This window comes from Podarcis raffonei, chromosome 4, assembly GCF_027172205.1.
Source record: "Podarcis raffonei isolate rPodRaf1 chromosome 4, rPodRaf1.pri, whole genome shotgun sequence".
Lineage (NCBI taxonomy): Eukaryota > Metazoa > Chordata > Lepidosauria > Squamata > Lacertidae > Podarcis > Podarcis raffonei.
The window spans coordinates 89,753,236-89,776,792 of record NC_070605.1 but is presented as its reverse complement, the minus strand read 5'-3'; the positions used below and the strand labels follow the sequence as shown (position 1 = coordinate 89,776,792).

The 23,557-nt window shown below is 43.2% G+C and overlaps 1 protein-coding gene across 2 annotated transcripts in view; it reads right to left on the bottom strand.

Moving 5' to 3' along the window:
• Positions 1 to 18,791, bottom strand: part of LOC128411931 (uncharacterized) — a 120,849-nt gene extending 102,058 nt beyond the window's left edge. For both annotated transcript variants that reach the window (XM_053384553.1, XM_053384554.1), the window contains exons 1-8: positions 18,706 to 18,791; positions 13,171 to 13,247; positions 12,738 to 12,769; positions 12,487 to 12,603; positions 12,279 to 12,358; positions 12,041 to 12,134; positions 11,851 to 11,934; positions 11,659 to 11,763 (exon numbers count right to left, since the gene is read on the bottom strand). In XM_053384553.1, coding sequence (XP_053240528.1) covers positions 11,659 to 11,763; positions 11,851 to 11,934; positions 12,041 to 12,134; positions 12,279 to 12,358; positions 12,487 to 12,603; positions 12,738 to 12,769; positions 13,171 to 13,247; positions 18,706 to 18,716 — 600 coding nt within the window. In that variant the 5' untranslated portion in view covers positions 18,717 to 18,791. The remainder of the gene's footprint in view (positions 1 to 11,658; positions 11,764 to 11,850; positions 11,935 to 12,040; positions 12,135 to 12,278; positions 12,359 to 12,486; positions 12,604 to 12,737; positions 12,770 to 13,170; positions 13,248 to 18,705) is intronic.
• Positions 18,792 to 23,557: the final 4,766 nt, after the last annotated feature.

Genomic DNA, 23,557 nt, shown 5'->3' with positions numbered 1-23,557 from the left:
TGGGTAAGCTAAATATTGAGCTGTTTCCATTCTGCTGCAGTTTGGTTTCTGCCAAATACTAGGTTATTCATCTCGCTGTCTGCTATTCAACACAATTTATGTAATTATTTACATAATTTATCTGAATGGTAACTTTGACACAATCAATGATGTCATTATTTCCACACGATTAATTTCAACGTGAAGGAAATATCAATGTTAAACAGTCATTAATTAAGTATTGCATGGGGGCTTCAAAAAAGGAACAAACCCAGCAATGTCATGAGCAGATACTAATCATATTTGATGAATTGACTTTTGCACCAGACCTTTGGTGAAAACAGCAGCAATTTCATTGAAATTCTTCAGCATCCACACTAATTCATTTTGAGGAAGTTGTAGTGACAAAACAAACAAACAAACAAACAAACAAACAAACAACAACACACCAATTAAACTTGGGTTGATGAAGAGCTAGCTTCAAAGAAGAGAGCATTGGGAATAATGCAACAAAACAAGGCCATTGTTGGCACCCAAAAGTTCAGACCCCACTTTCTCCTACATCTATAATTTTGGCACACATTCATACTCCCTGATCACTCAGACTGTTTGTGAATATTCTATGACATTGCAACAGATCACAGCTGCCTGATGGTTTTTAATTTACTGTATATGAAAAGCATTCTCAAGGAGCTACATGAAAGGTACTTAAATAAATTGAATCAGCTGAACCCTGCAGACCTTTTCTGTATTATCCAGAAGAAGCAAAGCACTGGGCTAAAAGCATTCAGCACGCAGGCCTCCTAAGATTGTTTTAAATATATAACTAATTATACATGAATTTCCACAATTATCGAAGCAGAATAAATATTTGCTGATTTTCCTTGAGGAAATGGATGCTTTTTAAAAATAAAATAAAATGCAAAGCAGGCCGAGAGGTTTGATTAACCTATTAAACTAACCCAGAAGACTCAAAAGCCAGAACTACAACAAATGCATTAAACATTAGTGTGTGGTAGACTTGCAAAACGTGCTTTTAGGTTCATTTTCAAGCAGCTTTCAAAGGTAATCCTGATGCCTACAGTGCCAGAAGCGTTCTCTCAAGCATGCTATAATATAGATTGTACCCACTTAACCTACAGACTATAAATGTCAATGGAAAACATTTACTAAAGATCTGTTACCCATTCGGTATCCATTTGCTTGTGATGACGCTCTAGACTCAGAAGTGTCTCCATTCTTGTTTAAAACATGTAACCGAAGATTTTCCTTCCAAAAGAAACATTGTGATGCTTGTGGAAAGCTTTCAGTTCTTCCTCCTACCCTAAGATATATATTAGGGCTTTTAAAGAGGTATTTAAAAAAATTGAGACAACATTCCTACCTGCTGGAGGAATCTGAAATGCTCCTTGCAGGAGGTGATCCTTTTTGCGTGTTCAGACCTTTAAACCTCCCCCTTAAATAAACTCAGACAGGACTCAAATTTTGGTTTGGTTTTTGGCAGAATTGAGGCCACAACTTTATTGATTACAGAAAGTGACTGGTTGCATAGGCTCTGGTTCGACTAGCTCCCTGCACTGTTTCAGGTAGCACTGACCCAGGGTTCCAGCATCGGTACAGCCAAGGGTGAACACCCAGACAGGCGGAAAGCTGGGAACAGACTATGTCCATCACCCAGATGTCCCCCTGGATTCAGGCAGGGTCACAACCCCCTCACAGGGTTGACCAAACCATCGAGTCCCTGGATTCCTTTAACGGAATACCCTTCACATGGGGATGGCGAGAGCGTTCCCCCATCCCTATCCCCTGAACCAGAGCCTATCCGCAACCTTACAAGTTGTGATGATTTGTTATGCAGCAGGCGAAACCCAAATGACACCAGCCAATCACTCAAGTGGGGAAAATTCCTGCTGTGCCCCTGTCCCAGTGACAGACGACACATGACGGCATAGCAAAGTCAAGAGTTCAGCCCTAAAGGTAGGGAGAGGTGGGCAGGTGGTCCGATGCACGTGCCGAAAGAGGAAGCTCTGGGTTACGTGCATAGGTATATATAGGTCCCTTGATCTGTTATCCTGCGTCCCATTGGCCTGATTAAACCGTGCTTCAAGGGACCTACCAATTGGGTGTTGTGGCTATCCAATCATACCCACCCACAACACAGGGTTTGGTTGCCAGGTCTCTTTGAGGGAGGGCCCAATTAATGTAGATACAGTCAAAATTTGGTTGTTGAATGTAATCTGTTCGAGAAGCCCGTTTGGCTTCCGAAATGTTTGACAATTGAGGCGTGGCTTCCAATTGGTTGCAGGACCTTCCTGCACTCAAGACGTCAGAGATTCAGCTTCCAAAAAACTTTCAAAAACCGGAGCATTTACTTCTGGGTTTTCGGCATTTGGGAGCCGAAACATTCCAAAACGGAGGCATTAGGGATCCGAGGTTTGACTGGAAATCCCTTTCTGTCTGTAAGGATGCAGAAGGCCACATGTGAAAGCTGGCCTCAATTTGCTGCCCTCTCGCTCGTGTTTTGAGAGGGATCAGACTTTGCTCTCTGAAGGCAGGAGATTTCAGGGGAAGCAGATTCCATCTACATGCTGGAGAAACGTGACATAAGGTGCTTTATATGTCAGCCCAATGAGTTCTGCCTTGCCTGCTGTGACTGACAGCAGCTCTCCAGGGTTTCAGAAATATATTTTTTTTCCTGGGTGCCCCTTATCAACCAAGGCCTCGCTGATATTTTGGTTTGTGGGATTCTTGCAAGGAGCAGAACTTGCATCTCACAAGACTCAATGCAGCTGCCGCCCTCCAAACCCACCCAAGGCCTTATGGATGGGGTCTCTAATTAAGCCACAGTCAGAGGGATGGCTAACACAGGTTCTGTTGATTTCAACATTGCACTCAGTGGGTTCTACTCTGTATATTTAATTACATATTTAAATGCATTTTTTCAGACGTAACATTAAGCAGAAAACAACTGGTGCCTCCATGCCTAGTGCAAAAGGAGACTTACTTTATGGAAATGGGGAATGTTTTTCTATAATGCAACAACTGTGGATAGGCCTTTTTTTATAAAAAAAAAAAAAGCCAAAGGCAGTTTCATACTGTGCTTAATTTTTCTTCAATATTTTGTTTTTGCAAGAATTGGCTCACTCATTCTCCTATATTTCCCCTTCCCTTAGCATAACCCTGGCATGGAATCCTCTTTCCTCTAGTGATATTTCATATCTTATTGTGTGTGTGTTTTGCATTCAATTAACTTCAACATGCTTTTGCACTGCAGTGTGTGTGTGTTTTAAAAAAACCCTTGACATGCATTATTAATGTCACCTCATCAAAGGCTTCTAGAGAGATCTTTCTATTTTTAAAGAATAAGCAATAGTTACTGCAATTTAAACTGAGTGAATTGGGGGGGGGGAGGGGGGGAAATGATTGCAAAGAAATCCAGAGGCTAACTGTGTCAGGAAACAAAAGGCAATTGTTCATGGCAACTAGGAATTCTGAAATTCAATTCTTTTCATGGTGGGAATCCATGGTTTAATTAATGGCTACCAGTTATCATCTGCAAAGAGACGGGATGGATAAGCATTTCAGCTAGTAGTTTCAAGACAATGGCCTATTCGTTTTCCTGCCCTGCTGTTCAGAAGCAATGCTGAGCAGGTTATTCATGTGTACAATCATTATATATGAAACAACCACCAATATTTCTGTTTCATCCTGCTGAGCAGGTTATTCATGTGTACAATCATTACACATGGAACAACCACCAGTATTTCTGTTTCATCCAGAAATGCCTGCCATAGATAAACAAATATCAACCAAACAACCATCTTGGTCAGATGTGGTATGTCTGAAAGGAATATAGGATGGGAGAGATTTTGAAATCTCTTTAGAGCAGTTCAGTGAGTTGTTTATGTTCATGTAACTGATGGCTAACGTGTGTAACCAAATATGCACACCTCAAGAATGTGCACATCAGCTGAGCATGAAGACAGAATTGTGTCCATTTCTCAGTCAGTAGTGGTTTTAGTTTCTTCACAAACTAATTGTTGTGTGGAGAATAGGGCAAGGGGAGAGGTTGCTCAAAGCTGTGACAGGAAATGAAATGATTTAACCATTGCAGTCAAGGACCCCACACACTTCACATTAAAACCTCAGACAGAGCTGCATGTACATAGCGCGCAGCTTGACCCTTACACGTTAAGACAGGTGTGTGAAAAGACTTGCAAGAGTTGATGCAAGTAGCCAAAGAGGCCATGGCAGCTTGAAACAAGATTAGTCATCACCCTTGTCAGTCAGCAATATTAGCAGGCTGCTTAATTTCACTTCCAATCTATCACCCCACTATCCTCAGCAGCAGACTAGCGTTCGAGCAGGAAAAGTGCATGAAAATGGCAACAGGGATGGCTAAGCACCAATCTCATGGACTTGAATTCAGCAAGAAAAGAGATGTTGTTGTTTAGTCGTATAGTCGTGTCCGACTCTTTGTGGTCCCCTGGACCAGAGCACGCCAGGCACTCCTGTCTTCCACTGCCTCCCGCAGTTTGGTCAAACTCATGTTAGTAGCTTCGAGAACACTGTCCAACCATCTCGTCCTCTGTCGTCCCCTTCTCCTTGTGCCCTCAATATTTCCCAACATCAGGGTCTTTTCCAGGGAGTCTTCTCTTCTCATGAGGTGGCCAAAGTATTGGAGCCTCAGCTTCAGGATCTGTCCTTCCAGTGAGCACTCAGGGCTGATTTCCTTCAGAATGGATAGGTTTGATCTTCTTGCAGTCCATGGGACTCTCAAGAGTCTCCTCCAGCACCATAATTCAAAAGCATCAATTCTTCAGTGATCAGCCTTCTTTATGGTCCAGCTCTCACTTCCATATATCACTACTGGGAAAACCATAGCTTTAACTATACTGTCCCTTGTTGGCAAGGTGATGTCTCTGCTTTTTAAGATGCTGTCTAGGTTTGTCATTGCTTTTCTCCCAAGAAGCAGGTGTCTTTTAATTTCGTGACTGCTGTCACCATCGGCAGTGATCATGGAACCCAAGAAAGTAAAATCTCTTATTGCCTCCATTTCTTCCCCTTCTATTTGCCAGGAGGTGATGGGACCAGTGTCCACGATCTTAGTTCTTTTGATGTTGAGCTTCAAAGCATATTTTGTGCTCTCCTATTTCACCCTCATTAAAAGGTTCTTTAATTCCTCCTCACTTGCTGCCATCAGGGTTGTGTCATCTGCGTATCTGAGGTTGTTGATATTTCTTGTGGCTATCTTAATTCTGGCTTGGGATTCATCCAGTCCATCCTTTCGCATGATGAATCTGCATATAAGTTCAATAAGCAGGGATACAATATACAGCCTTGTCTTTTCCCAATTTTGAACCAATTAGTTGTTCCGTATCCAGTTCTAACTGTAGCTTCTTGTCCCACATAGAGATTTCTCAGGAGACAGATGAGGTGATCAGGCACTCCCATTTCTTTAAGAACTTGCCATAGTTTGCTGTGGTCAACACAGTCAAAGGCTTTTGCGTAGTCAATGAAGCAGAAGTAGATTTTTTTTTATTGGAAGAAAGGAGTTCTTACTTCACAAATGGATCTAACACTATATATTGGAAGTGATTGGAAGTCCTTGCATAGACAGAGCTTTGGGATGTACCCAGTGCCTTCCAATATGAATGCAACATTAATCAACCCATGCAGACATTAAATCACAAAGGCACAAAGGTCTTTATTATGAATGATAGAAGACAGCACATCCTGCCTTGCCTATAACCAGAAATGATCTTCTTAAGATATAATCAAGCTCTTCTCAGGTTTTCTAACCCCCTACGGAAAATCAGTTGGGGGAGAGCAATCCTGCCCACCCCATCCTCCAGTTACATTACTTGTCACTCTTCACAAGTCAGAGAAAATAGTTTGTAACAGGGCACTTTATTTACTTCTGCAATATCCTGATGGGATTTGAAAGCCCCGGAAGATCAGGGTTCTAAAAACATGTGAAGTTATCTATTGTGGAAGATGATAGGAGATAGGGTGGTGATGCCCATTTCCCCTCAGGTCAGGGATGAAAACAGCTGAATGACCACTCTGTATAAATAACAGAGGGGAGAGTTATTTGCACTTAAACTGGTCTGACCCAAAATGGCGTCCCAAAATTCATTCCCCTATTTGTAGGCAGCAAAATTGGATGGCGGGATGAGAGAAGCATTTTGCTATTAATATTATTTTTAAGGGAAGGGGTCCCCCCCCTTTAGCTCCACTTGTCCTGAAAGCAGCTTGCAGTTACCTGCATAATTTCTGTGAGGTACAACTGTTTTCAAACTTTTCATCCCAAATGACGTTTTCTCTTAACATAGTGTAAGGTTACCAGATGCCCCTGTTTCCCGGGGACAGTCCCCGGATTTACAAATCAGTCCCCTGACAAAATCCATCTATTTAGCAGGAAGTTGAAAAGTGTCCCTGGGTTCACTGAAAAAAAAATCTGGCAACCTTAAATAGTGGGCCACACTGAGGTTTTTTTTTTAAAAAAGCTCCATACTTTATGTAAAACATAGGCGATCACTATCACAGCAAAGTATTTGCTGAGGGGGAAGGCCTAAGTTAAGGTTACAGTGGTCTAAGAAGGGAAATGGATTGTTAAGAAAGGTGAGGTCTTACCAGCAGGAAAGATGGACAGCCATATCAGCAGGACACTTCAAATAGTGTGGCTGAATCATGTCTCAAAATCACTTTGATTTAATATTCTAGCACATTGTGGTTTTGGAGTATACGTCACTGTCCCAGGGGATCACTTTTGTTTTGTTTTATTTAAAAGAAACCCTTATAGTGGTTATTTTAGGAAGCAGCCATCTTGGGTTCATGTGCACACAGGAAGCAATTGTTTATTTCATTTGCAATCTAACTCATTTTTTAATCTTGCACAGATGCCTTCAAAATAACATATGAGCATCGTTAAAATCCCGCCAGGAGTTACAAGATCAACTACCAGTGTTGATGACAGTGTGGTAGCCACCTTAATAAAATTGTCCCTAAATGACATGAAGAAGAACAATTCAAAATACTGGCTGGAGAAGTTCTGAGTGTGAGACAATATTTCCTAACAATAAATCACTTTTACTAATAAAGCCATACTACAACAGTTTAGCAAGGTTCTTAGAAACTCTAGCAGATATTTAAATGTCCGTGGATGCCTTTTCACATATGTTCAATATGGCTTAGCAATTCATTATACTCAAAAACAATATATATTTATTGTTATCCTTGTTTAACCAGTTCAAGTTTCAGTTTACTTTAGTCATCTAATAACTGTTAACTCAACAACTTAGCTGTCATAAATCTAATTTTTCTCTAAACATCTAAAATATTTTCTCAAGTTAGCTTCCAGTGCCTTATAATTGCAATAAAATGAAAATTTCAATCACTTCAAAAGGTTTATAACATTGTTCACAGTGTCCCAAAAGTAGTTCATAGGACTCATTAAGCTCATACATTTTTAATTCAGCCAAATTAGATTTAGTTCATTTAATATCACCCTGGTTTCAACAAAAGTCCAACAACAGTCAAGGCATTTAAAAACTACCGTACTTTTGAAGTACAAAAAGCAACTTGGTTTTATGGTACAGAAATCCTCTAGTTCCAGCAAATCATGCACGTTTACTCTTGCAATTTAGTTTCATAATTTGGTTTACCTCATGCTCTTTATAGGCAATAAAATAATTCAACTGCACTCTATTTTCAATATTAGGTTGTTGTTTTTTTGAGTGGAGGAGTATCAAGATCCAACATTTTTGCCATCATTTACAGTTATATCATATTCATAGCTGTCAGCGTTTCTGTTTTTTAAAGGGAAATTCTCTTATTCTGAATAGGATTCCTCGCAAGAAAAGGGAAAAGTTGGCAGCTATGATCATATTTCTGAAAAATTCAGGCCTCACAACACAACAGTATGCCACCAATTTTTTTCATCCAGGCCTCAGGCCTGCTGGGTAAGACCACACTGCTTTAGGAAACTGATAGGAAACTACCATGCTCAGATAACTGGGGCTCTTCACCTCTTCTTTCCCTCTTAAAAAAAAAAAATATTAAAGGGGGTGGGAATGTGTTCCCACAAAAAAAAAGCTCAAATGGTTTTCCAGGAAACTGGAAGGTGTTTGTTAAACCATCCTGCCTCTTGTTATGTTGCACACCTGCTAAAAGACATACGCAAACTCCCCGATGCCCAACTCCAACCCCTTGAGGCGTGGTCAAGGACTTTGAATGCCTCAATGCACCACAATCTTGCTCCTATTGGCCCGGAGTTAGTGGTTGAAGACTGTGTTAAAGAGGTTAGAGATTTAGCCTATTCAGAATCGTTCAGGTTTTAAGAGAGACCAATAACAGTCCTCGCCAAATAAGTCCAGGCCTTTCAAGGCTAGTTCTCCAAGGCGAAAGCAAGGTCTTTGGATGCCCCGATGCTCTACAACAGGCATCCCCACACTTGGCCCTCCAGCTGTTTTGGGACTACAATTCTCATCATCCCTGAACACTGGTCCTGTTAGCTAGGGATGATGCAAGTTGTAGTCCCAAAACAGCTGGAGGGCCAAATTTGGGGATGACAGCTCTACAACCTTACTCCTTTGTCAGCCAGAAACTAAAGGCACTAAAGAGCTTCTACATCAGCCTAGCTTTGCTGAGAATTAGCAGCCACACAGTATGTGCATGAGCATAATGCCACTCTCTCAGCCTCTCCCTCTGCCCCCACCTGTAAATGAAATCCTACTCCTTTATGGTGGCTGGGGAAACCCAGCCAGATGGGCGAGGTATGTATAAATAAATAAATAAATAAATAAATAAATAAATAAATAAATAAATAAATATTATTACTACTACTGAGATCTCCTCAAGACCAGGTGGGGAATAGTAATGCTTCCAGTACCCGCAGAGACAGTTGTTGTTCGTTTAAAAATATATTTAATAGTATAAATTTACACATAGCACTAGTAACATAGATGTCTTTAAAGCCTAATATTTTCTGTATTTGTATTACAGTATTACAAACAGTATCTCTTCCTGCCTCCTCCCCTCTTTGGAGCTCCTGCCCATAACCACACATCCTCCTGGCTCATCTTTCGATCTTTGTAAGATCCTAGTGTTTCCAACGAGCCATGTCTCCTCTTGACCACCCACCAAGCCAGACACAATTTGCAGCAATTTGCTTCCTTATGCTATATATCGTTTGTGGGTGCTATCCTCCCCCCCTTCACATCTTTTCTGGGAACTCAGGTGAAAGCATGAGGTCATAGCCCAAAGCCAGGCCTCTCAGTACCATTGGCCTGTGTGGAACTGTTGTGCAAGGCCCTCAGTCAACTGCTCTGAATCAGCAGGTGGGCAGGGGTTAGGAATAGACATGCATTCCAGGTGTGCTGGGTGTGGCCAGGCACACCTCAAGGTCTCAAAGAAGAAGAAGAAGTGGTTTTGAGTTTTAATTTAATTGCGTGATATGCTGTGTGTGCTTAATTATCTTGACAATCCACTCCAATTTATTTCTCTCCTTAATAAAGGGAGATCGGGTGAGAGATAAGAGGGAGGAGCAAGAATTTGGTATTTTGTGTCTTATTTATGTAAAGTTTATTCATGTGAAAAGATTAGCTTGATTAATAAAAGTAGTCATTTATGACTACGTATTCAAACAATGTTCACCTTTAAATAAAATTAAAAGGTGCACTTCAGGTAAACTCAAAACAGGAACATATTTATTTAAGTTTAGATAATATTTAGTAGGAACGTAAGAGTCCATCTGTATGGACCAATGCTGCATCTAGCCCAGTATCCCACAGTGTCTAGCTAGAAATTGCTGGGATGCGCGCAAGCAGGACACATTGCCCTTAGCATCTGGTGTTCAGGATCACCATTTCTTTATATATATCAACCAAATTTTACTTAAAGTTGTTGTTGTTTAGTCGTTTAGTCGTGCCCGACTCTTCGTGACCCCATGGACCAGAGCACGCCAGGCACTTCTGTCTTTCACTGCCTCCTGCAGTTTGGTCAAACTCAGGTTAGTAGCTTCAGAACACTGTCCAACCATCTCGTCCTCTGTTGTCCCCTTCTCCTTGTGCCCTCCATCTTTCCCAACATCAGGGTCTTTTCCAGGGAGTCTTCTTTTCTCATGAGGTGGCCAAAAGTATTGGAGCCTCAGCTTCACGATCTGTCGTTCCAGTGAGCACTCAGGGCTGATTTCCTTAAGAATGGAGAGGTTTGATCTTCTTGCAGTCCATGGGACTCTCAAGAGTCTCCTCCAGCACCATAATTCAAAAGCATCAATTCTTCGGCGATCAGCCTACTTAAAGTTAGGTATGGGCAAATCTGTGAATTCCATTTTCTCTATCCATTTACCCACCCCCAATCAGTGCTTTTTTTCTAAAAAATAAATAAAATATTTAGGGGTACTCTAATTTTCCTACTCATACTGAAATACTGCCCCTCAATGAGGCCAAACTTAGATCAACAAAATATTTAGGGGTATGTGTACCCCTGCGTACCTCCCAGAAAAAAGCACTGCCCCCAATTATCCATTTTCTGCATTTCCACAGCATTTTTTGCAATTTTTTAAAAAAATGAAGTCCACATGAAAATTCATGAAACTTTCAGTGCAAATTTCAACTGTGATGTATGAGTCAGAGACGTGCAAATTTAAATGGGAGTCCTTGGTCCACCACATCTGGGCTCACACTGGCTTTCTCCTCCAACTCAGCTATATATGAAGTATCAAATACATCCCCTTGATCCAGGAACTACAGTGGTACTTCTGGTTGCGGATGGGATCCGTTCTGGAGCTCCGGTTGGATCCTGAGGTTTCCGCAACCAAAGGTGCCTGTTCTGCGCATTGCTTCTCCCCGAGGATTTTTGGAACTGCAGTTTACCATTCAAAGAGCTACAGTTCCAGCCCCCTTAACAACAGAAAAGTGCCCAGAACAATGGAAGACAATAACACAATGGAATTCAAAACAGTAACAATTTATTGCATGTTTATTCAAAATCCATTAAAAACTATTGAGCTTAAGTAATGCAAGAAAATCGATCAGCTTGATCCAGTGACACCAGAGAGAGCCATTTTCTCTTTTCTTTCTTTCTTTCTTTCTTTCTTTCTTTCTTTCTTTCTTTCTTTCTTGTTCTGCCCAATCTCAGTCCATATTTCATGGCTACTTAAATCATCTGTCCCCCTCCTGATTCTCAGTGAGTGCCTCTTCTTCTGGCCAGTTGAGACGTCCAAATGGAGCGGCAATTCCTTCAAGGAGGAAAATCACAGATCCTCAATGATGATGTCATCTGGATGGAAAAGAATGAAAAAGAGAGAAAATCAGTTCAGTCCTCTCGGGCTTCTTGTAGCTGGAGTCAGTCTGGGTGCTGCCCTCCCAGGCCAGGTAGGAAAGGACCGCCAGGCAGGGAGCAGGTCCTGCAGGACTCCCAGCAAGAAGACCTGGGAGGTGTGTCTTGGGCAAACAAGGGACAGGGAGTTCACTGTCCCCAAGGTGTGGGGCTTACCTTCTTTAAGATTCCTGAAGCACGCCAGCTCCGGCCGGATTACTGTGTTCTGCAGAGGAAAGACAAATATGAGTCCGTTGACACTATGAACCCCACCCTGGATGGGTGTAAGAGAAGCACCCCCACCCAGGAAGGATGGAAGCAACCAAAGTACTGAATACAGGAAGGCAAAATACTTACTCTGAGGTTTGGGAATCTTCGTGAAAGGGCCAGCAGCAGGGATATACTGCTGGCCCCTAATTTCCTTTGGTCTTCATTCCCCAAAAGGGCGTAATATCGGAGGTCCTGTGGGATGAAAGAAATGGGACAGTCAGTTGGGTAAGGGACAGGGGGCAACCCTAAAACCACTCCTGATGCTGTCAGGATACTTACGGTAAGCAACTGGAGAAGGGTGCTAGTATTGGGGGCTTCTAGGAGGAGACCCCCCAGCAGGCTTTGGAATGCCCTCTTCAGTTCCTGTGGGAAAAGAGAGAAGAGAGGTTGAGTGCTGCTGGGTTAAATTTTGTAAGAGTGTAAAAAGAAGAAAGAGCTGTGCAAAGAGAAGTTAAAGCAGAGGACATACCTCTTTGTCCTCCTCTGCGCTCCCCAGAACTGCCTCTGTTGTTCTATGGAGGATTGCACTCACCATAGAGGGACTGAAGTGGGGTCTCATTAAACTGGAGAGAGAAAGGGAAGGGGTTAGACACTGCCTCTTCCAAGTCTCCCTTGACCCTTCTCCCTCCTGCTTGACTTGCCCACCCAAAGCTCCCCCTGGAGTTCTGTCCCCCTGCAGCCCTGCCCTCCCCAAAGATCCCACTCACCTCAATTGCAAGAGGGCCTCGAAGGCCAGGGCCAGGCTCAGGGGGCGATCCCTGAAGTACTCCAAGTGCCCGAGGATGTTCTAGAAGAGAACAGAGGAGGAAAGTCAGCTCCTTCCAGGAGTCTCCAGAGGACGGCTCCAACCCCAAACGCCAGCCCCTCTCTGCCCCTCCCTCCCCATGGGGGTCCCTCACACCACCTATCACTCACCAGAATGGCTTTGGCAGTCTCCTCCTTGGAGTACTTCAGGGTTCGGAGCCCCCTGAGCCGAGCTGCCTGGCAGTCCTGGATGATGCCCAGAAGCTGGAGCTGATCTTTGTGTAGCAGCTGAAAGGCAAAAGTCAGGCTGTCAGTTCCTTGTGGGGGGAGGGCTCTTCCACATCTGAGAGTGCAGAGTGGAGTGCAAGAGGGGGGCAGGTCCGAGGGATCCCCTCCCTGCTCTCGTTTTATCCAATACTCACCGCAACGGAAGGGATGTGGATTCCCAGCACATCTGCAAAGTGAAGGACATGGGGACAGGTGAGTTCCTCCCTGAGCCCCTTGCAAGGCTTTTCCAAGAGTTTTCTCCTGGATTCCAAGTCCTACTACAGGAGAAGGATAGCCCAAGCCTTGGGGGCCAATCCTGACCTCCTGCCCCCAGAACATGGCTCCCCAGGGAAGATGCCCCTCCCACTGACAACTGTCCCCCTGCCTTGCCCCACAGCCCACCCCCCTGATTCCTCCAACAGACCCCACAAAATGGGGTGGTTGCTGGGGGGGGCGGTTGGGTTTCCAGATGCTGTCGCAGATAGGCGGGTTGGATCCAGCCGTCTGGCTCTGTGCATCTTTTTACTAGATGCCCCCCTAGCCCATTCCTGCCCTCCTGCATCCCCAAAAGGAGGGCCACTTGCTCACCCGACACCACGGGCTGCTCCAGGACTTCCAAGGGGGCCACCTTCTTGCAGCTGATCAGCCGCCTTAAGCGCCTGAACCTAGAAGAGACGAGCAGAGAGAGCGACTCAGAAGCTGGCAGCCCCAATTTGGGTGTGTGTGAGAGAGGAGGGGCGTCTGGCCCAATTCCTGCCCTCTCTCTGCAGTTCTGCAACCTGAAAGGGCATCGGCAGAGCTGGAAAGAGGCAGCCCAGAGCACGAATGGCTGGCAGAGAGAGAAAGGAGGCCCCAAGTGCTATGGGTTCAAGAGCTCCAACCCAAAGGAAAGACATGCATTGCCAGCTGTTAAAGGGCTGCTCTGCCTTGTCTTCTTAGGACTGTCGCAGGAACCCCCCCCCCATCATTCAGTTTGTATAAACTTCACACTCACACACTCACACTCACATACTACATACTACATACACTATGCTTCTTTTATAAATCCATAGAAAATCAACCATACATCGAATTTGCACTGTTCCACTTTTATTTTACTCTATGAAGGAAGGACTACAAAATGGGGAAGGTTTGATACAGGGCAGCCATAATCCCTTGAGCATACCAGCATATACACAGGAGCCCTGCCCAGTTGCTATGCCATCCCTGATGGTCCTAGACAGAAGACCATCAAGATCACAAAGAACCTGCATATGGGAGTGGATTCAACACGGACTGGAACAAAGGACAATGATCAGCTCTTCCCTCTGGGGGCAGGAAACTGCAAACCCCCCTCTGTCACCTGGAAAGTACTCATGGGGAGGGGGAAAGGGGGAACCAGCCAGGTGACAGGACACTCAGGTTACCACCACAACTCCTCCCTCAACCCCTCCTTTCTGTGATGTAGGTGTGATGTATCTGAGGGGTGGTCTTAGGTTACACCCCTTCTGTGATGTATGTATGATGTTTCTGGGGGTGGTCTTGATCTACAGGGTGGCAATTCCAAAAGTCTTTATAAGGCCTTGCACACCATTTTACTGGGTCCCTCCTCTCTCCCGCAGGTGAGGGGAGCACCCTGTTGCAACAGATCAATAAAGGCCAAGCCTACAGGCTGCTGTTTTGCTCCAAGTTATCCTGGTTGGTGTCTTTGTTTTTGTCCAAGGGAGCCCTCGGATTTTTCCGTTAACAGTTTGGCGACCATGCTCAGGGACTCTTGGTTCTCCTGTGAAGGAGAGGGGGGAGATAGAGGGGATCGGGCGCCACTGGGCAACCTTAGCCCAGGGATCCTTTTTCCTCTCCCTGCCTCGTCTTTGCGGGTGGTAATCAGTCGTCACCAGAAAGCTGGTGAGCAAAGGCAAGGTCAAGCTGGCCAAAGAAAAGGATCCCGGGATCCACGAGGGACATTCAAGGACGTGAGTATGGTTTGAAGTTAGTATATTGGGAGGGGGGTGGAAGAATAATGTCTCCACGGCAGCTGAACTTTTCTTTCTTCCTCTCCTTGACGTCTTCTCTCGGAGCGTGGCCGGAAGAGTCTTGGAAGTCCTTCTCTCTCTCTCTCCTGATTCCCTTCTTCGGAGCGTGACCAAAGGGATCATGGAAAATCTCTTTTTTTCTCTCCTTGACATCTTCTCTCGGAGCGTGGCCGGAAGCGTCCTGGAAGTCCTTCTCTCTCCCTCTCCTGATTCCCTTCTTCGGAGTGTGGCCAAAGGGATCGTGGAAAATCTATTTTTTCTCTCCTTGATGCCTTCTCTCGGAGCATGGCCGGAAGGGTCGTGGAAAATCTCTCTCTCTCTCTCTGTCATTTGCTTCCTTTCAAACCTTTGTCTTCTCGGACCCCAATCTGGCACTGCACTGTGCAAGCGTCCAGTAGGGAATTCGGACATAGTTCTAAGGTCAGGCAGGAGGCTGTCGTGGACGGTAGAGCGGGAGGTTCAGGAAGAAGACGGGGCCCCGCACTAGGATTAGTTTTGTGAGCAGCTCTGAGTGAATTCCGGATCCGTGGTTTTTCTGGGTTAAGAGACCCGCGGCTTCCAGGCTAGTTGCCTGTGGTTTTAGTTGTAGGCAGGGATTGCCTTTGGATTTCTACTAGCCTTCTCCGGTCCGATCCGTCGGAGTTTTGCCCAGAAAGGGCCGAGAGGGGCACTTGAGTGTTAGACTGAATAACAGGATATTCTTTTCTCTTCTCCTCCCTCTTTGTCCCTCTCTTGTATCTCTGTTTATGTATCTCCTTGTGTAGCTTGTTATCAAGCAACCCCCCCTTGGTATTAAAGGGAAATGGGAGCTCACTCTTCTAAACACCCTAGCTGGACTCCTCCTGGCAACAAAGCTTCCGTGAAGCCTTTTTGCCCCAGAGAGGATTCTGATACGCCCCTCCAGTTTGTCATCTCCAACTGGGCAAATAAAATAAAATAAAGGGACAAAATGGTCTTTCCAAGTACAAATTGCGAGACCGTTGTAACTTTTAGTGGGTGGCTTAGGCCCACCACCTGGAACCCAGGGCACAGCAGCCACCTCAGGGATCCTTCAACAAAATCAGGGTGTGAACCCTTAAGGAGAACTGAGCACATCAAATTTGTGTTGTTAAACTATAACCTAAAGCTAGAACATGAAACATAAACTTAATGGTGTTCAGAAGGCAGTAGATATAATAATAACCCAGCCTGAGAGCCCACGCATTAGAGATCTTAGTTTCTCTAAAAATGAATAAGAGATGTACTCAAAGGTTTAGAAATATTTAAAGGGTTTGTGTTTACATTGGCTTCGGCATCCACAGACTGTTCTTAAGTGCACATAGTTTTTAAATTGCAAGCTTGCTTCAAAAATTTTAAATCTAAGGAAGCCATGGTGGGCCTTATCAATCTTAAACAGGACAAAAATGAGAATGAAGTGTGCAAATGTTTGTTATTTGAGAGAGGCTCCAAAGAGAGTCTTCCTCCAAGTGGTAAAAAGAAAAAAAGAGAAAAAATCCTGTATATGTGCTTACTTGTGTTCTGAAAGGAGAATTACCCCACCTCTTCCCTCTATAGTTTAAGTGAGGAGGATGATTTTAAGTTGATGGTAAATGATGTTTTGTTGCAACTTTTGAGTTTGTGAGTCTACATCCGTGTTCCAGTTTTTTTTGTTCCAGTATTTTGGAATGTGCTGTGAAGAAACTAATGTTTCTGCTGCAAAAGCCTAGTTGAGCACAACTGCTCTCTCAAGCTAAAATGCAGTGTCTGTATTTCATTAAGCATATGCCTAAAAAAAAAAATTAAAAAATTGTGTTTCTTCTAAGAAAATTTGTTATTAAAAGGTAGAAGCTCCCATAGTCAGCGATTGTCTATCTGAGTCCTGATATCAGCCTCTATAAGACTTCCTGGCCTCTTTTCTTGGAAAATCCCCCCCCCCTTCCTGTTTCAGTCTTTTTCAGTTTTTCCCCCCTTCTTACTTCTGTGCCAGGTAAATTTACTCCCGAGTAAGCTTCATTTAAAAGGAAACTGCGGGGAGGGGGGGCAATCTTTCTTAAAGGTACCCTGCATCTCAATTTCCTATGTGTGGTAATTTTAAAATCCTTATTAGGCTTACTATTCCTATGCAAGTTCAGAAAAATTGTTCACTTTTGTATTCCTTTTAAATCAAATCTATGGCTGTTTTATTATTTGTGAGTGGTTATATCAATTGAATTAACCCTATGGTTATAAAATATTCTCTCCCTGATTCTCTTCCTATCTTATCTTAGGAAAACTGTTCTTCCTTTAAAGATTATTTCTCTAGGAACTTGTACTCTTTAGTCTAAGGAAGTAAACTCTCACTCAAATTAGCTTCAAGATCTGCTAAAAGGGTTCTGTATAAAGTTGGGTACTTTTATTTTCCTCTTCCTTAGTACATGTGTGTGCTTGCTGTGTTTTCTTTCCCAGTTGCGCACCTATACTTAAATGTGTGTCTTTTTGGTAGTACAAATCTTGCTGTGAAATCTTGCTGTGAACCCTATATTTTGGAGGGTTGGACTAGATGACTCCAAGGTCCCTTTCAACTCTCCCAATTTGTGGCTGTGTGGAAGGTCATGTGTCTGCAAGCATTGGAGGGTAATTCCTAAATTCTGATGTGGTGATGAGTTGAAATTCAGTCCAGCTTTGCTCTTTGTTTTTTAAAAGGTGAGAGGTGAAAGCCGTGATGTTTTGAAGCAGAACTGGTAATATCAAGCATTTGAGTGATTACAGTGTTTATCATTTTGTCTATTATTTACAAAAATCAGACTTAAAAGTCTATTCAAAGTTTAAGCACATACAAATTCATAATCAAGTAGAATGAGCCTTGACCATCCTGTAAATAAACGGCAGAAAAGAAAAGAAAGCACTCCCTTTGCTTGGGCTGCAGGAAACATGATCCCTTAGAACTGAAATTTAATTTGACCAACTTCTATTGTTAGCTAAGTTTCTTGTTTTGTTTTAAATCTAAATCTATTTTTTAAATCTACTCCTTACCCTTCCCTTCCTTTATTGTAATTTAGCCAAAAGATGCAACACTTTCAATGGTATAATTTTTTTGCTGAAATATGAACTCTGCACATGCACAGAGGCTAGATCAGCTTTAAAAAAAAGGAGGGGAAAGAAGGTTTGGAGAGCGTGGGCTGCAGGGAGAAACTTATCCAAATTTCCTTATGTGAACTTGGAACCATTGAGGGAAATCACCCTTAATGTCTCCTTTGCTCCAGGGGCTACGTAAGACAAAAGGGTTAAGTACTGGACCATCAAAAGTCAAGAGGTTGCCAAGTTTCAAATCTTAACATGCCAAATTCTTTTCACAGGTAAATATCAAAGCACTCCCACTGTGAGTTCCTCTCTTGAGATTTAAATTTTATAACAGGTTTTGTTTGTGTGCATTTTAGGAACAGCATTTCCTGACAGACTTCTCACATGAAAATAATTTTCCTTTTTAACAGGATATGGGAACCTCTAACAAAGTGTTTGTCCCTTCTTTTCTCCCACAAAAAAAAAAACTAAAAAAAAATCTGGGGGGGGATACAAACAGTAATTTAAATATTCTGTACCCAAGATTCTCAGAAAAGTCATTGCATTTGTATTTCTTTTCGTCTTTCTTCCCTTTCAGCCAAACAGTCACTTTCTTTCTGTTCTGCGATACAAGTCTGAATCCCTGCTATATTAGTTGACTTTCCTCTATTTCTTTATGGCTTTGACACCTTTTAAGTTACAAATAATCTGTTTTCATTTATTAAATCAGTTTTTCCATGATGTCTATGAAATTAATCGAAGCACAAACAAACATTGTTTGTGGAATGGTATTTGTTTACCTTTTTATCAGATAGCACATGGTGAATTTTAAGCTTTTTACCCATTGTTTTCCCATTTTTTCAGTCCAGTAGTAATATGTGCGGTTTTGATAATATCTTTGTATTATTGGTTGGTGTCTTTGTTTTTGTCCAAGGGAGCCCCGGATTTTTCCTTTAACAGGACAGCCCTGCACTTCCTGGTGAGGGAGGAGACTCTGGTCCCTGGAGGACCAGAGAGCTAAAGCTGTGGAGGGGACCCAGGACTCACACCCCGCCCCCAGGAGACCAAGAGAAAGCAAAGGAATGGTACTTACAGCCGGCACATCTTCTTGATGAAAAATCCCTCCCCTCTATCTAAGCTAACTACCTATCTAAAATTCCCACCCAAGCCTGATCCCAAACTCTGATCCCACCCCCACCCCCAAACCCAGGCCTAACCCTAAACCTAACCCCCACCCTAAGCCTACACTTACCCCTAACTATTCTTCTGTAAACAAAATAAATATATTCAAAAATACGCACAAATATGCACAAATATGTGCAAATGCGCACAAATGCGCGCAAATACGTGCAAATGCACGCAAATGTGCACAAATGTGCGCAAGTATACGCAAATACGCACCAATGCGCGCAAATACGTGCAAATGCGCACAAATATGCGCAAATACGCACCAATACGCACAAATATGCGCAAAACACACAAATGCACGCAAATACGCACAAATACACGCAAATGCGCACAAATATGCAAAAAATAAAAAAATAAAAAACAAATAAAAATAAAAAATAAAAAATAAAAAATAAAAAATAAAAAATAAAAAATAAAAAATAAAAAGTAAAAAGTAAAAAGTAAAAAGTAAAAAGTAAAAAGTAAAATAAAAGTGTTAAAATAAAAAAGTAAAATAAAAAATAAAATAAAAATAAATCAAATAAAATGAATCAAATAAAAGTAATAAATAAAATAAAAAGAAAAATAGCAAGCAAACCTCTCCTCTTCTACAACCACCACCACCACCACTACCTCTCTCTCCTGACTCTCCTCACTAACCCACAATGGCCGCCTGCAAGTCAGAGGCTTTTAAGGGAAGAGCAAGAGATGTCACAAAGGAGGGCAGGTCCTTGTCACCATGGCAACCCCTTCACCTGGACCTGGCCCCTCCTGAGAGGTGATGCTTCTCTGTCAGAACTTGGAGGCACCTTCTGTTCCGCCTGCAGCTGGGCTGTATCTTCTATCCACAGATTCACGTCAGCATTTCATGTCCTTCTTGCTGCAGCCCCATTTCCAAAGGGAGACCACCCCCACATCCTTCAAGGCAGGCTAGGGGTCTCCATAGCGCAGCATTGGACCATCTGCTTTTCATGCAGGCCTTCTGTCCTGGGAATGTCCCCCCCCCCATTCGAAACCCTGGATAGCTGCTGCCAGTCAGCGCAGGCTAGTTGAAGAAGGATATTGAGCAGCTGGAAGGTGAGCAGAGGAGGGCGACCAGGATGATGAAGGGTCTGGAAACCAAGCCTGATGAGGAACAGTTGAGGCAGCTGGGTATGTTTAGCCTGGAGAAGAGGAGAGAGGAAAGCCATCTTCCAATATCTGAGGGCTGCAAGAGGGAGCAAGCTTGTTTTCTGCTGCTCCCAAGGGGAGGGCAGGAGAGGACATTCGGAGTAAACATTAGCAAGAACTTTCTGACGGTAAGACTATCTGGGACGGTGGTGGACTCTCCTTCCTTGGAGGCTTTTAAGCAGAGGCTGGATGCCAATCTGTGAGGGATTCAGCTACAATTTGGGGAGCGCATGGCACTGGCCTACTTTACAGGGTTGTTGTAACCACACAAGGCTGCTGAGCATCTGAAAGTGCCTGGCAAATGTTGAGCCTTCCATTTCATTGTGGGGAACAGCACGTCAGGAGGCGTCCCTCAACTTCTGTTTCTTCTCTCTCCTGCAGCCAAAGGGGCCGGGCTGGATTACCAAATAGGCAGAGTAGGCACTGGCCTATGGACCCCACACTTTTTAGGGGTCCCGTGACAATGGATCAAAATAAGATTCATTTGATCTTGAAAGAAAACAATCAAGCTTTCTTAGTTCAAGGTTATTCCAGTGTGCGCACGAGGCCTGCCCCCCTGCCCAGATTTTGGCTGCCAAGGTCCCTCCACAGGGTTTAATCCAGCACTGCCCCATGAACAGCCCAGTATACCTGAAGGAGCGTCACCACCCCCATCGTTCAGCTCCATCTCCACCCACTGAGGTCCAGCTCCGAGGGCCTTTTGGCAGTTCCCTCACTGTGAGAAGTATTCCCTGGTTACAGGGAACCAGACAGAGGGCCTTCTCGGTAGTGGCACCCATCCTGTGGAACGCCCTCCCATCAGATGTCAAGGAAATAAACAACTGTCTGACTTTTAGAAAACATCTGAAGCAATTTCCCCAAATACTTTCGTATGCTGTTTTCACTAACCAATACAACACTAGGCACAGTTTACTTGGAAAACTGCACTGAAAAACCTGAAGATGTGCAAATTATGAAGTATAGCTGCTTTGGAGCTTGCACTTTGGTGAGAAGTACGTATTAGGCACTTTCTCATTGAAATGCAACCAAAGTTGAGTTCTCCCTCCATGATAAGGTGGTATGAACACTATAATTATATCTCCCAATTTCAGTCTCATGCAAAAATATTTCAGGCCATATACAGCCATGATGAGCAAGAGAAACAATGGTTAATATAATATAATATAGTACATAATATAATAATATAATATAATATACAGTGGTACCTCACAAGACGAATGCCTCGTAAGACGAAAAACTCGCAAGACGAAAGAGTTTTTCGTTTTTAGAGTTGCTTCGCAAGACGAATTTCCCTATGGGCTTGCTTCGCAAGACGAAAACGTCTTGCGAATTTGTTTCCTTTTTCTTAAAACCGGGCGCATTGCTTGAAGAGGTGCAGTTCCGTGCTTCGCAAGACGAAAAATTCGCAAGACGAAAAAACTCGCAGAACGAATTAATTTCGTCTTGCGAGGCACCACTGTAATATAATATAATATAATATAATATAATATAATATAATATAATATAATATTGCAGTCATCTGAACCTGTCTCTGGCAGTAATCAAGACTCATAGACACCTTGTAAGGCAGGGAACAGAAGTAAAGAAAAACATCGCAGTAAATATGTCAGCCAAGCAGTTTGGACTCCTAAAGTTTATGTTGTCATGGAAGCCAAATGCAACATTTGGTATATCCAAACTGGCTTTTGGCAGCCAATGCAGCCAGAAGTACAATAAACCTGTAATTCCTCAGGATGTCTGCCTTCACTAGGTGCATCGCAACAGCTTCTAAGCTACAAATCTCCCTCTTTGGCTGTTTGCGCTTCTTCCTGAGAGAGGGGGTCTTACAGTTAATTTCAAATGCAATTAAAGTTCAAAGATTTACCGTGGAGATGGGGGTCTCCTCCAGATGTTGCCAGCTTACTACTAGCATCAGTCCCAGCTGGCAGGGCCAACAGACAGGGATGATGGAAACTATGGTCACAAGCAACCAGAAAACCAAGGAGACAGCACTAACAGGAAAAGATGCTAGCTGCTTGAGGAAAGATTCCATTCAGGCCTGACACATTTCAGAGTACGGTCAAACCTTGGTTCCCGAATGGCTTAGTTACCGAACAAATTGCCTCCCGAATGCAGCAAACCTGGAAGTAAGTATTCCAGTTTGCGAGCTTTTTTTGGAAGCCAAACGTCCGACGCGGTTTCCGCTTGAATGCAGGAAGCTCCTGCGGCCAATTGGAAGCTGCGCCTTTGTTTTTGAATGGTTTCGGGAGTCGAACGGACTCCCGGAACGGATTAAGTTCAAGAGCCAAGGTACCACTGTTATCATTATAAACTTTATTGCACTAGCCAAAGGCCATGGCATCATTCATAAAGGAAACAAAAAGAAAAACAACAATAACCATAAAAACACCAGGCACTGCAAATAGAATAAACCACAGTCACATCTCCTAGAAATTTTTTGTTGCATACGATAGAATAGCAGGGGGTTCTCAGATAGAATGTGCCAGCTTAAATGTCTGAATCACCTTTGCAATTGGCAGCTATTTTATCTAGTTCTTTTCTCCAGATCTACGTGAGGGAAATGTACAAATGTACAGGTATGTTGTAATGTGGGGAGTCCTAAATTTCCCCTTAAAAAGTCCCACAAGTGACATATGCATTAGCCCCACAAGGCTGCATTCTTGCTTATGAGTAAGCCACACTGAACAGGATCAGGTTCGCTTCTGAGAAAATATGCAGGGAATTTCAATCACATGATTATATCTGGGCTTCACATATAAGGTTTGTGTTGCAGCATTAAATTTGATCTCACTCTGGCTCCATGAGAAAGAATCAAAGGGTTCCCCTCTCATTTCAAAACTATAAATGCACATTACTGAATACTGGCTGACATCTTCTGGTAAACTTGGGGAATACTTTCCAAACATTAAAAGTAAAGCAAAAAAATGTGAGCTGTATATTATTTTACTGACCTAGTCATTGCTTGAAAGGTGGGGGGAACCACTAAGTCTAATGGGCTTATTCCCAAGTGGAATTGTATAGGATTGTAGCATTGGTATATATTATGACAGTACCTTATTGCTAAGCTTTTCCGGGCATTATGTGTTTAAGATAGCTTCCCTAACTGCTAAAACTCTAACACAATACCAGAAGCGTTTTAGAACAACTTCATTTTCAATTTAATTTGAATTGGCACTGTTTAGAAATCTTCAGCATTTGATTCGCCATAGTGTAAACCAGTCCTTAGTTGCAACTGAAGCATGGGTCCAAGAGATTCCTATACAGTGGTACCTCGGGTTACAAACACCTTGGGTTAAAAACGCTTCAGGTTACAGACTCCGCTAACCCAGAAGTTGTACCTCGGGTTAAGAACTTTACCACAGGATGAGAACAGAAATCGTGCGCCTGCGGAGCGGCAGCAGCGGGAGGTCCCATTAGCTAAAGTGGTACCTCAGATTAAATACGTTTTCAGGTTAAGAACGGACCTCCGGAACGAATTAAGTTCTTAACCAGAGGTACCACTGTAAATGTCAGGAAGTGAGCGAGTGAGAGGCAATGGAGGAGAAACTTTAGCACTACTTTCAAACACTGCAGGAAGAGGAGTATTTAAAACTGAAAACTCAAATATT